Here is a 13,519-nt window from a genome sequence, read left to right as displayed (position 1 = left end):
CAAGTCATTTTTTGGTGGTGTTCAGCTATATTAGTAAATAATTCGAGTCGAGCCCAAATGTCATGATATAAATTTATTTAAGTTATTATTAAAATAAAAATATATATTTAAATTTAATTTGATTATTAAATCAATTAAGTTTAAATGAATTTTAATTAAATTAAATATAAATCGAGTTTGAATATTTTAATATTTTTAAGTATATTTTATTATTTTTGCATTGATCAAATCTGACTCGAATTGAGCTGATTTGATCTATTTCAATCGAGTATTATTATTCGATCCTAGTTGAGACATCGTGTGAGGTAATTTTTTTTTTGAATATGTTATATATGAATATTAAGTATATAAATAAAATATAAGATGAATACAAAATTATAATGAACAATTCAATATATAAATAGAGATGTTGCTCTCAAACAAATCTACTAGTGTGAATATTGTTAGCTTTATGAATTCTCAGAAAATATTATTTGGGATATATTAAATCAGGATAGAAAAAAAATGTAATGTATATTTAGTTTCAATATTTCACATGATCGTTACTATTTTATTTTATTTTTTTAAAACAATCACAATCACATTACGAAAATTTCAACCAACTACCAGAAGTATAATATATAACCACGATTAATTAGTATAATTAAAAATAAATAATTATAATAAATAGTTATTGACCACAATCACGCAAATATTTATAATTAAACAACAATTGAAACTACTATTAGCAACTATTATTAAAATAAATGAACGAAAATATATTGATAAAATTTGAAATCAGATCTCATAAAGTCCTAATTAAACTTAAATTACTATATTTTCTGAATTTCAATGAGTGTGTAACAATGAAAACTGATTGGGGCGATCTCTTTAATTGCAAAAAAGTAAAAGATCTTTACTGGTCCTGAGGTCAAAAGTAAGTGTAGGGGCCCCGTTTGGCTGTTCAGCGTCAAACCCTTTTTCGTTTTTCAATTAAGTGATGGTGATGGTACAACTTAATTCACATGCCATCAGTGTGCTAATAATGATAATCACCCATGCTCATCTACACTATCCCCCCATATTACATCATTTAATATATTAATAATTTAAATTTTTAAATATATTTAAATAAGATTAAAAAATAATAAATTACTATAATAATAGGCGTATTCATCCGCATTCGTAAATTTGAACCCACAATCGAAAAATTAGGAGGTCTTAGCTTTACTAATCGAGTGAAAAAGATCTCTTTCTTGAGACTGGGGATGAGTGATTAATACAACGATATTTTTCATAAGTAGCTATAAGAATTTTCATTGTTACCAAATGTTTGGTGTAAATGAAAATTACTATTAAAAGCATGAGCCCGTCACTGTCAAGATGTAAAATAAATCAAAATTATTTATCATAATTAAATTATGAATCTATAAACGGACACAAATTACTATTTAAATTAATTCGATCCCACGAGTTATGAAAAGGCATATTCTATTTCACTTGGACAATGGTCTCTCATCTATTAAAGTATAAACAAAGTGATTGAATTGGGGAAAAAAATTACCTACATTTTAGGCCGAGTAAGATTAAAATAAAAAAATTTCAAATTCAAATCTCAGAAGGGGTAGGTGTCCAAATATCTTTACAAAGAGTCCTATCGAATTATTTATAAGAAACTAGCTAGTGATCGCAGTACACTTAATGTGCGCGAAAAATATGATAAAATTTCACTTAATATTTATATAATTATATAACATTAATCAGATATAATATGATTTTTGGGTATATATATGGAGTTGTAATTCTCTTTCAGAAATATATAAATGAATACAATAATTACTATCAATATATTTACAAAAAAAAAACAATTATGTAATTTAATGAGATAAAAAGTACAACAAAATGAAGAAGAGAGAAAAAAAATGGTGAGAGGAAGGGAAAAAAGAGAAAAAAAGAATTCACTTGTCATCTTTTTCCGATACAGTTAATTTAATTAGTTCATAAATATATGCATAATCAAACATTAATTGTACAAGTCTGAGTAGTTAGGGGTGGTTCCTTAGTGGGTTTTACTATATTAATGGTGGGCTTAAGTTTTTAGGTTTGTGCTTAATTAACAAGATCAGAACCATCTCTTATTTATCATTAAGTAGGCTTGTCTAAACTCAACAGCTCCAATTCCAGCATGTTTCTTGACAAAGAAGGTGGATTTTTTTTTTCTTTGAAATTTTTATTCGAATTAAGTATAAAACAGCTAATTCTAACTGTATGTTACCAGTGTGTGATTGACACATATTTTAGAAAAAATTGCAATTTTATTAGTCTTCTAAATTAAGTGTTGGTAATTTTATTCCTGTTCAAATTAAAATTTATAATTTGGTCCTGTAATTTTAAAAATTATAGCACTTTTAGTCCTTTTCGGCTAAATAGTCGAAAGATTCCACGTTATCAGCCATGTCAACACTTAACTGGGGCTTTGACGAACTTGAAGATCTAGCAGTCCAAGTTTTTAGTTTTTTTTTTTAAATGACTTGGCAATAAGAAAATTACAACTTGGAAGAACTTGGTACATCATCAAGTAGTAATTTTCTTTTTTGCCAAATCATTTCCTTGGGAAAGAAAATGCTGGTATGCAAGTCATGAAATTTCATAAAAATCCCCAATTTAGGTATTCACATGATTGATGACGTGGCTAGAAGCGGCTGAAACTGTCACAATTTTTAAAGTTACAGAACAAAATTACGAATTATAATTTGAATCGAATCAAAATTACCATCCCTAATTTACAAGACTAAAATGCAATTTTTCCCATATTTTAAGTTAAACTATAATTTAAGAAATAATTACATTTATACCCCCTGACCTATGGTCTATTTACAGAAACTATCCCTGACAGCCAAAAAATAGGTATAGTTTGTGTAATGATGTTAACATTTTTAGGATGTATATGTGTAATTTTTCAAAAAAAAAAGTAAGAGGTGATTTGTGTAAGTGATAATGATATTTTAGTGGGTGTGTATGTGTAAATAAACAATAGGGATGGTTGGTGTAAACGAGCTATAGATTAAGGGGTGTAAATATAATTTTTTCCGTAACTTAAACTTATACTTAGTGGGATAAAAGAACGTTCACGTTCAAGGTCAGGAATGCTTGATTCTGTTCCATTGTAGTAAAGAAAACAGGAAGTTTGCGGACAGTTGAATTAAGTATCATGTGACGCAAATCAGCAATAATATAGTAATATTGGGCTTGTCGTGAGGTTACCTTTCTTTCTAGACATGCCAAAGCCATTCCTTTCTTTCTAGTCCTAAAGTACCTGAATTGGCTGCAAAGCTTGGTACTATACACGCCCTATATAAACACACTGTTTCAGGCAATTTCTGCCAACAGCTTATCAACAAGAATTTGACATCATCCTCGATCGCCTGTTTGAGTACCTCACCAAGAAAATGCCCATTTATTCCTCGGATTCCGATGATGTTCCTGCACCTCCTAAAAGGTTGTTCGGTCGTGAGAAGCCTTTGCATGCTCTTCTTGGAGGAGGAAAAGGTCATTTCTCTTTTCTCCCTGATTAACTTCAAACTCCGTTTGATGTTATATATTATCCTTGACAACGTTTTGATATTCAAATCAGTAGAAAAATGATTGAATTTATTAATTTTAAATGAAAAAATATAAATTTACTATGAAAGTATTCGTATCAACAACTGACGACTGATTATGATGTCTCAACTTTACTGCCCTCAGCAGTCCTATGAGAATAGAGCTAAGTACTAACTGAGGGAATTTTTGCAGTGGCGGACGTATTACTATGGAGGAACAGGAACTTATCAGCAGCAATACTAATTGGATTCACGGTTATATGGTTTCTGTTCGAAGTCGTGGAATATAATTTTGTCACTCTTCTATGTCATATTTCCATAATTACGATGTTAATCGTGTTTGTCTGGTCAACCGGAGCAGGCCTAATTGATTGGTAAACATCTTCAAGATTCACAAATATATGTACAGCCTTTGTCATGTGTATCGTACTTAATTATGTTACTTTCATTCATGATCTCCAAGGAATCCACCTGATCCACGAGCACTCACAATACCAGAATCCACTGTCCGATGGCTGTTTACCAAATTCAACAGGATACTGTTAAGGTTCTATGATGTTTCATCTGGAAGAGATTTGAAGACATTCATTCTGGTACGTACTCTACATGCAATTCTTACAGCACTTATCATATCACTTTATCTTTAGAAAGATTAGAGATAGTTTCTTACACAAACATTTCCTGGACTCATTACACTCATATATATCCGTTACAACCATGTATTACGTTGCTGAATCCTTAACTATCGTGTTTTCGTACAAAATCTGTAATGTGAAATATGACTGAAGAACATGTTGTATATATGATTTTTGGTAATTCTTTTTGGGGGTTAGGCCATCGCCTTCCTGTGGATACTTTCAGGAATCGGAAACTACTTCAGCTCCCTGAATCTGTTATATACAGGTAAGAGAGCTCGTCAATCTTTCGTTTCTCTTTATGTGCAACTTTGTATTTTGAGACTAATTGTTTCATCTTGTGTTGTCTGTATGAAGGGTTTTTATGTCTGATAACTCTTCCAGCGTTATATGAGCGATACCAGGACGAGGTGGATTATCTTGCAGGCAAGGGGAGCCGAGATATGAAGAAACTGTACAAGAAACTCGACTCCAAATTTCTTAACAAGATTCCAAGAGGACCTGTGAAAGAAAAGAAGAAATTCTGATTCAGAATTCTCAGAAAATGTGTATAAACTCATCTACATATGTTTAGTTGATTAGTTACAAGTAAAAGAATGTATATGTCTTTGCAATTAAGGGAATGAAAGCCACTTATCTAATTGTCACTGCAATTACTTGTCCTTCTGTACTTGAAACAATAAAAATTCCCATATGATATTGAGTGCATGCATGAATTCTGGCAAGGGATAGAGCGTTCATTCTTACTTTATGAAGAAGGCAGGTAAGAATCGTACATTCTGAAGATGGCTAAGTAAGAATCATACATTCTGAAGATGGCTAAGTATGAATCAAGGTAAATCTCTGCTGGGAATTTGGATAACATTGTATGAAATGGCTTGCAAGAATAAGGCTCCTGTATTGTATAGCAAAGCAAACTTTTTAATGTTGTAAATCTGTGGAAAGTGCATAAAGGTGGGGGGGGGGGGGGGGGATGAAAAGGCAGCATCATAGACATCAATCTGGAATCCATCTCCAGTGTGCTGCTGCTTGAAAGAGATAGGTAATGCATGAAGAGATCGGCATCATTGCAAATGGATCTGGCAAAACAGGTCTCTGTAAAGATGCAAAAGAAAGTGAAGAATTATGAGAGAGATCACCATTCTTGAATTTCTGAGGAAGATTCTGAATCTTATTTCTCGTGTTCTGAAATAGAATTTTGAAACTACACTGGCAGAGTAGACCTCGTTTCTTGGTTCTTAACCTTCTTTGAATCAAGAATGTTAGATCTTTTGCAGGATAAAGAAAATATGGTACTAGTTTTTTCCCATGGAGATAAAGAATGCTTGAAACTGCAAAAACAAAAAGAAAAATCTGGGCTATGTGAGGCATGTAATGAGGATTATTAGCAATTCTTGATACAAATTGAAAGCTTGATTCTCCTGGAATGGGGTGACTGGAAGTGGAAAGGCTTGGCACTCAGATGCTATTACCGAAGCAGGATTGGCAACTGAATAACAGATCGAACTCTTCATCACAATGTGGGAGGTAAATTCGTTTCTGATGGTGTCATTGAGCTGAGATTAGACAGCCAGGCTGGAAACCTGTAGACTCCATTGGTGAAAGGTGTGCCTTGCCTTCCTAGTCCAGGACCACCACCGGTACTAGTCATGGATCCCCACATTGATCTAAGAAGCATCTCATTTGTTCTCGGCTGCCAAACCTCGTGCTGTACACAAGACAACAATTATTCCCTGCTTAATGTGGTCTTAATTCATACGGCACAATCACAAACAAATAAAATTTTATTGATGTTGTTTCATTCATCTATTGCTCACTCTGCAAATAATGTTTTCAAGTGGAAATCTAGATATCAAAATTTCAAGACGGCCCCTAAATGGAAGGTGCACCAGAATTTTATCAGACAGAAACGATCAAAAACAGTATTATGTGTATTTATTTGAAATGAGTATGTATGTCTAACCTGAGTTATCCCTGGATGGGGATTCAAGAAACTTGATGGAGCGGTTAGGTGGGCCGTATACTCTCCTGGCACTGGATTACTGATGAAGGTGGAATCCAGCTTGGGAATCGGCACTGGATTACTGATCAAGGTGGAATCCAGCTTGGGAATCAGCACCGAAGGAAAAACACAGGGTGCAACCGGTGCAGCCATGTGATGGAACTGAAAGGGAATACATGGGACGTGGAAGCCCATTCCAGGATTCAAGCCGATCCCCTGCCCCCCAAAACCGGGTATGCTTGCTCTCGGCAGGAGCATTCCCCCCATCGATAACAATAACAGCTAATATGTTTGTAAAAATTAAAATTTCTGAGCCAAAACTACAAAAATACATAATTCAACAAGATTCTGGAAAAAGAAGCCTAGAAAGACATCCAATAAACATATACATACTACTACTCCTGGAAATGATTGTCCACAATATTTCCTTCAAATGCCTTTGGATCGAAGGATTTGAATTCTCGAGGTAGTACTCCAGTTTCACGGGGTCTCAGATTATTTGGAATTCAACGAAATTAACCAAACAAATATGCAGAAACCGAAACCATAATTTCTCAAGCAGCTAAAGAAATAAGGGGTTGACACTACTTCTTTGCTTGTTTTTCCATCCATTTCTTGAACTGGAAAAGAGAGAGAGAGAGATGATTACCTGAGATTGTAGAGATTGGATATACGAAGCAGCCACGTCCAGAAGAGTAACTTGATCTATCTGAATGGGAATGAAATCACAAGCAGTTGTTTGAGTGAATTCTCAATCAGCAGATGGGGATTCTTGAGTTAGAAGTTTATATAGACATAAAAGTGGCACGTCATTGTCGCATAAGCTGCCTAATAAAACAAACTCATGAAGAACCAAAAGTGGATGCTTTTTATAAAATTCGGAATCTCGAGTTTCAAACAACCACAATCATCTGTATATGTACATAGTAAATTTTACATACATTTCATGAATAGCTATGATCGCAGTAGAACCTCGACTGAAAAATAAAACTAAATACAAAATGCAGCTTTGTCTGTTTTCGTTCACGACAATGTTTATGTGTGCATATAGCAATATAAGACGAGCATGTGTACGTGTACATATAATTATAGTGATACAAACATATGCATATGTACAAATAAAGCGTTTAAATTTGTACCTTAGAGGTAGTGTTTGGCAACAACTCTCTGAGAGCTGTTAATTTTTCCCGCAGCCGATCCCTGCGCTTCTGCATGCTCCAATTACAACATGATTAAGAATGCTCCAATCAGGCATCATAAAGTTTGACAAATACTAAGAATTTCAACAAATTAATATCCAGCTTAATTAAAGGGAAATATAAACAATATATATTATTTTCAATCTTGGAATTTCTTATTATTTACCTTTACAAAATCCATTTTTGCTCGGACCATATGTACGTAGCATTAATGGACTACTAGGGAAATTCTTATTGAGACAGGGTTTAATCAGGCCTAAAATAATTATAAGACAAGTACAATATATTTATACTGTAACAGGTGTATAATTTAGGAAAAATATCCAATCACATAATAATTGTATCATACTTGCTCTATGATTATTGAGTTTGATCAAACTTGGTTTGTGTAAAAATTTTCTCCACCGACCTTTAAAAATATATATGAAAATGAAAAACCCTTCACTTACCAAATCCGCCCTAATGAATTCATTCGAGCAATTTCTTACTAATCTTGGTAAGTAAAACTGATGATCCATGTATATATAGAGTTTCTCAAAAATTAAAGTTATTCCTAATGGAGAAAACTATTTTGTCCACAACCCTAGCTATAAAATTAGTATATTTATTAGCACTAAATTCTACTCAGGAGACTACGGTGTTTTAACCAACACTTAAATGTATTTTTCGTTTTATAATTTAAGTTACTTGGTGCTTTTATTTTTTAATTGTTTATGATAGCATTTTGATCCTATATCTTTTTATAATTCGTGATTTCAGTATTTTTTTTATCGGAGTTCATCTTTACTGTCGGAAAAATACATGTGCATATCCACGTGACTTTTTAAAAATAAGTTATTGTTCATATTGACTCATTTTTATCCTTTGACTTTCTAGCTAGGATAGCATTTGGATCTTATATCTTTTTAATTTTTGCGATTTCAATCCTTGTTTTAGTTGGAGTTCAACTTTTCGTTGGTAAAGGTGAACTAAAAAGGACTGAAATTGTAAAAATTGATAAATATAGGATTAAAATACTATCTTAAAAAATAAAAAAATAAAAATATCGAATAACCTAAATTATGAAACAAAAAATGCATTTAATCCTTTAATGAATTATAAGCAAGCTGCCGCCACCCCCGGCCCTTGTCCAAACAAGTGAAGGAAAAAAACTACTTTACAACCACAAATCTTTGCTCAAAAATCATGTATCATTACCCTACACGCATGAATAAACCCCCATCTAGCCCTAATTTACTCATTAACAACAAAAAAATAGCTAAATAATCATAGCCTTTTTCTTCTAATGCAAGTTTCTTCATATATATATATATAAATATATGTGTGTGTGTGTATGTGTGTGTGTGTGTGTGTTCTCACCCTCTCAGAAGATGCATGTAGTTTTGAATGGGTTCTTCTACGTAATTGCCTCCTCCTTGCTACTCCTGTTCCCTGATCATCAGACGTCCCTTCTGTCAAAAATGAAAAACAAGAAGAAAAAAAAAAACATAAAGATTATGAACCAATACATTTCAAAAAGAAAAAAAAAATATTAGTTACAGTTAAAAACAAACTTATTTAAGTTTATGATTAATCAATCAAGTTGATGAATGCATGCGATTTGAGCAACTCATGATCATGACATCACCTTGAATCCTCGGATGATCAGGACTAGATTCATCAAACGCATGAGTCGTCTTTTTACGACCAAATGATGGTTCTCCCGTTTGGACCAGCGGCATGCTGGACGACATCGGGACGGGTTGGAGCTCACCATCATCAGACAGTAAGCTGAGAATATTGGAAAAGTCATCGAAGTTTTCGGGTACGACGACATATGAGTCGCAATTAGGGGGCTGTGATGTAGTAGTGGTACTGATGAATATTTCTTGATTACTCATTTTGGTACGGACAGTGTTGTCTCCATATATATATATAAAATTAGAGAGTGAGAAGAGGAGGGAGACAGGGAGGATGATAACTTAGGCAGCTGCAATGCTCCATGTATTATATTACAATGTTTTGGGTTAAAACGTACACGTACTCCACTTTTTCTATAAAACATACATATATTTATATAGGTGATTCATAATATTGATTTGTCATGTCTACCAGATTTTCTTTTATATTTACAGTTTTGGGTAAAAAATTAATCAATTTGAGATCAAGATATATATTCAATCAATAATTTAAGTATATTTTAACATAATTTTCAAGTACGATGATACTTCAAATAAAATTGAAGAATAATATGCTCAACTTGATTTATAGCCCTATATAATAATAGATACTGCTAAAAAAATAAAAATAAACAATGTTAAAAAAATATAAGAACTAATGTAAAGGAAAAATTATATTTTTAACCCCATAAACTACATCCAACATCTTTTCAATCTCATAATTTACGATATTATCGAAAATAGTCTCATAGCTTTAAAAATAAATCCATTTTCAGTCATTCTACTAACTCTATATATAAGAAATTAACCGAGGAAACTATGTGCAAGTTTCATGTGATTGTTATCTTTTTCAAAATTGAGGAAAATACCCCTATGATTTACACGTGGTATTTTTTTCATCAATTTTCAAACAAAAGTTGGTAATAGGACTTAATTACTAGAAGAAATTTAACTTTTAGCCATGGCTAATTTCTATGGTTAAAAATTAATAGCCATAGTAAATATTTTTTACCACGCCCACGCAATGTTTATTAGCTGTGATTTTTACAAATGTGACCAAAATATTTGTAATGGCTTATAACCATCACAAAAATAATTTTCATGACGGATAATCTAACTTTTTGTATTTTTTAACCATGATTAATAATAATTATTTACTATAATTTTAATTTATAGTCCATAAAATTGTAGTCAATAGTAAAATTTTGTCCAAGAGTGACTAAAAATGCGGATTTTCTAAAATTATAAAACTATTTTTAAAAAAAAAATTGTGAATATTAAGATTAAAAGTGTATAGAATCTAAAGGAGGCAAAAAACTAGAATTTCCTTCCATGTGAATCATTAATTTGTCGTTCTTGACTGCTTTTGTCAATCCCAAATGTAGGGGTAGACTAATCATTCTTGTAATATATAACATAAATAATTTGTTCACATACTTTTTAGTATTAATGTAAGTGCGAACTATTAAAGGAAACGTCACTAGAAAAATAATTATTATTGTCCATATATTCAATGACTATAAATTAAAATTTGTGATAATTAATAATATGAGATAAAATCGATACAAAAATTTAACGTATCTATTATGTAAAATATCTTTTGTTAAGGTTATGAGTCATGATAAATATCTTTTGTTAAGGTTAAGGTTAGAATTATAAATTAGTCCTAATTTTTTTTTTATTTTTCGTGATTTTGATCCTTTCAGTTTTGGATTTGGTAAAAGTAGTCGTAGTAAATCACGTGCACTTTTGTTTTAGTTGGTGCACTTTTATCAATATGAATAAGAAACTTTTAGAAAGTTCAGCATTGGAAGAACAAAAATTGTGAAATGTCAAACAGTTAAAGAGCTCTTTTATAACCCCTAAAAAGATAAAGGATAAAAAGCCAAAATTGCGAAGGGCACATGAATTATTTCGACTACTTTTGCAAAATTCGATACCAAAAGAACCAAAATCGCACAACAACAAAAAATGATAAAACTATTTTGCAATTTTAAAAAGATAAAGAATAATTAAAATACCAACGTGCAAAAATTACAAAATCGAAAATACATTTAAGTCGCACGCCGTTGGGAGGAAGAGGAAACTTAAAAACCATAGTAAATTAATTAATATATACTATTTATTAGGATGAAATAAAATTAACACAAAAAATCCAAATTTTACTCCCAATTAATTAATATTTGCAATGGTACATCTTAACTATAATCAGAATATTGGACATAATTTTGAGGTGTGGGCAGTGTTTTGTCATCGATCGCTTGCAGAATCACAATAACTAATAACTGTTCGGTGGTCCAAAGGAATTAGAATTCACCGTAATTTTCTATTTTTAATCATAACAAAAATTTATATTTCTATTTTAATGTAGAAGATAGTGAAAATATATCGATAAGGAAAAGCTAAGTGAAAATATTAGCATGAGTTTAATAGTAACCAGTATTAACTAAATACTGTCAGTAAAATATTTTATCCCTTAGAATTTTTTTATTAATTAATTATTTGAAGATTACTATCTAATATATTAATTAATGCTATTATTATATTTTGATGTAGCAAGACAAATGTAGTTAAAATTTTAATTACTATAATAACATATATATGTTGGTTGTTGGAACATTCTTAACATATAAAAATTTTAATTAAGTCGGAGTATTGGGTTTGATTAAATCAGAATAAATTATATAGTAAGTATAATATATTTATTGTATAATTAATATATAATTAAAAAACTGACCAACCTCATATAATTGCCTTCAATTCAAACGCTTTATGAATTAATGATGACACATTAGTTCTTAATTACTCATGAGAAGTACATACTAAAAAGTTATTACATGGATTAAATTTGGGTTACATTTAATTTTGGGATAGTAACAATTTATTCTCCGAGATTTGGGTGTAATTATACGCATATTTTTTTAATTCAAAAAATTAGATCTAGCATTTCAAAAATTCGCTTTCGCCTAATAAATAAGTCCTTTCGTTAGTCAAAATTTATTGAATTTGTCGATATTAACAAAAAAAATGAGGGAAAATATACTCCCCTCCCTTAAGATTTGATGCAATTATATACACAGGATATGTTTGGGAGCACTTTAGAAAAGTGTTTTTCAATTTATGACTTCCATAAATCACTTTTTAAGTATTTAAAATGTTAATTTCTACTTTTAAAACCGCTAAGAAAGGCCAAAAATTAAAAGCACCCAAACTGCGTGCCAAACCAAGTGGCTCGTGATGAGTGCCGATGTAAATGCATGCATGGTTATCTTATTGTGAACGTGTCGGAATGTTTGAATAGCCCTCTTGACTCATCACCTTTGCTTTCTCTAACTGTCTCTCTCTCTCTTCTTCATATATAGGAATTAGGAAGTATTAAGTACTCAGATTTTGGTGGAACATGCATGCTGGTCTGTCAGTGGGGTTGCTGTGGGAATTGAAATGCTGAATTCTTGCTGCTGCGACAAATGCTGCTATAAGCACATATAACCACTTTCCCTTTTTTGTCTGACTTTGGTACTTTCATTTCTCCCAATTACTCAATTTAGAAATAACATCAGATCAATATACTACAAACCAAAACAATTAGTAATAATGTATGTCAAATTTTCCAACATCAACCTCATCCATCGAGCCCACTTTTACTTTATACAATAATAATAATAATAATAATAATAATAATAATTATTATTATTATTATTATTGCTAATTCTGTATAGAATGGCAGTTTTAGTTGCTCATGTCTTACTCCTAAACACTAATAATGTTACATTAATCAGGTGAAAGTTTTAAAATAATGTTAATTTCTGTTCGCCTGCCCAACATCGCAAATTTCTGTAAAATCACATGTCTCTCTCTGGTGCATCCTCGTACGGGCATAAGTTCAGGTGAATTTAATATTTTCATGATAAATCTACTTGATTGAAAAATTTGATTCTTTCTGAACTCCCGCTTCAACTCATATATAATTCTTCAAAATATATTAATAGTTATACATAATTATAACAAAAAAATAATTTTTATTTAATAGCAATTTTCATCCTGTATGTAGTTACTAGGGGTGAAAATTTTAATTTTCTTATAATTTAATTTAGCAATTAAGCTTTGTAAATAAAAAAATCAACACATTAAGGATAAAAACGGCTGAATATTGCAATCTGGCCTAAATTCGGGGGGGGGGGGGGTTCGGATGATGAGGACCACATGCCAAATTTATTTAGAATTTTTTTATAACTCAACCAAAATTTTATTTTTCTCCTTTTAAGAAATATGTTGCGCATATAAACTTCTTAGTGCCATTCATAGGGAAAATTATCATCTTGGTCCCTTAACTAAAGGATGACAATTTTAATCTTATTGAAATCCAATTTCACAATTAAGTCCTGCAATTTGAAAATATTGGCAAATTGATGACAAAAGTCACCACAAATATGGCTAGAATTCG

The 13,519-nt window shown here is 31.3% G+C and overlaps 2 protein-coding genes across 3 annotated transcripts; one reads left to right on the top strand and one right to left on the bottom strand.

Moving 5' to 3' along the window:
• Positions 1-3,347: 3,347 nt before the first annotated feature.
• On the top strand, positions 3,348-4,857 carry LOC105156731 (reticulon-like protein B9). Its single transcript, XM_011072950.3, has 5 exons — positions 3,348-3,528; positions 3,775-3,955; positions 4,045-4,174; positions 4,415-4,484; positions 4,574-4,857. Exons 1-5 carry the CDS (start codon positions 3,429-3,431, stop codon positions 4,741-4,743), a joined length of 651 nt encoding a protein of 216 aa, XP_011071252.1. The 5' UTR covers positions 3,348-3,428; the 3' UTR covers positions 4,744-4,857.
• On the bottom strand, positions 4,588-9,428 carry LOC105156357 (uncharacterized). 2 transcript variants are annotated; one of them, XM_088876790.1, is made up of 7 exons: positions 9,045-9,428; positions 8,777-8,868; positions 7,358-7,426; positions 6,868-6,927; positions 6,180-6,500; positions 5,689-5,924; positions 4,588-5,311 (listed from the first exon to the last, which is right to left on the bottom strand). In XM_088876790.1, exons 1-6 carry the CDS (start codon positions 9,295-9,297, stop codon positions 5,730-5,732), a joined length of 990 nt encoding a protein of 329 aa, XP_088732916.1. In that variant the 5' UTR covers positions 9,298-9,428; the 3' UTR covers positions 4,588-5,311; positions 5,689-5,729. The 2 variants fall into 2 exon arrangements, with proteins under 2 accessions (XP_088732916.1, XP_020547038.1); XM_020691379.2 differs by lacking the exon at positions 4,588-5,311 and having other exon boundaries at positions 5,582-5,924.
• Between the last annotated feature and the right edge of the window lie 4,091 nt (positions 9,429-13,519).

This window comes from Sesamum indicum, linkage group LG2 (assembly GCF_026168435.1).
Source record: "Sesamum indicum cultivar Baizhima isolate 11 linkage group LG2, ASM2616843v1, whole genome shotgun sequence".
NCBI classification, from domain to species: Eukaryota; Viridiplantae; Streptophyta; class Magnoliopsida; order Lamiales; family Pedaliaceae; genus Sesamum; species Sesamum indicum.
This window is presented reverse-complemented; position numbering and strand designations above follow the sequence as displayed.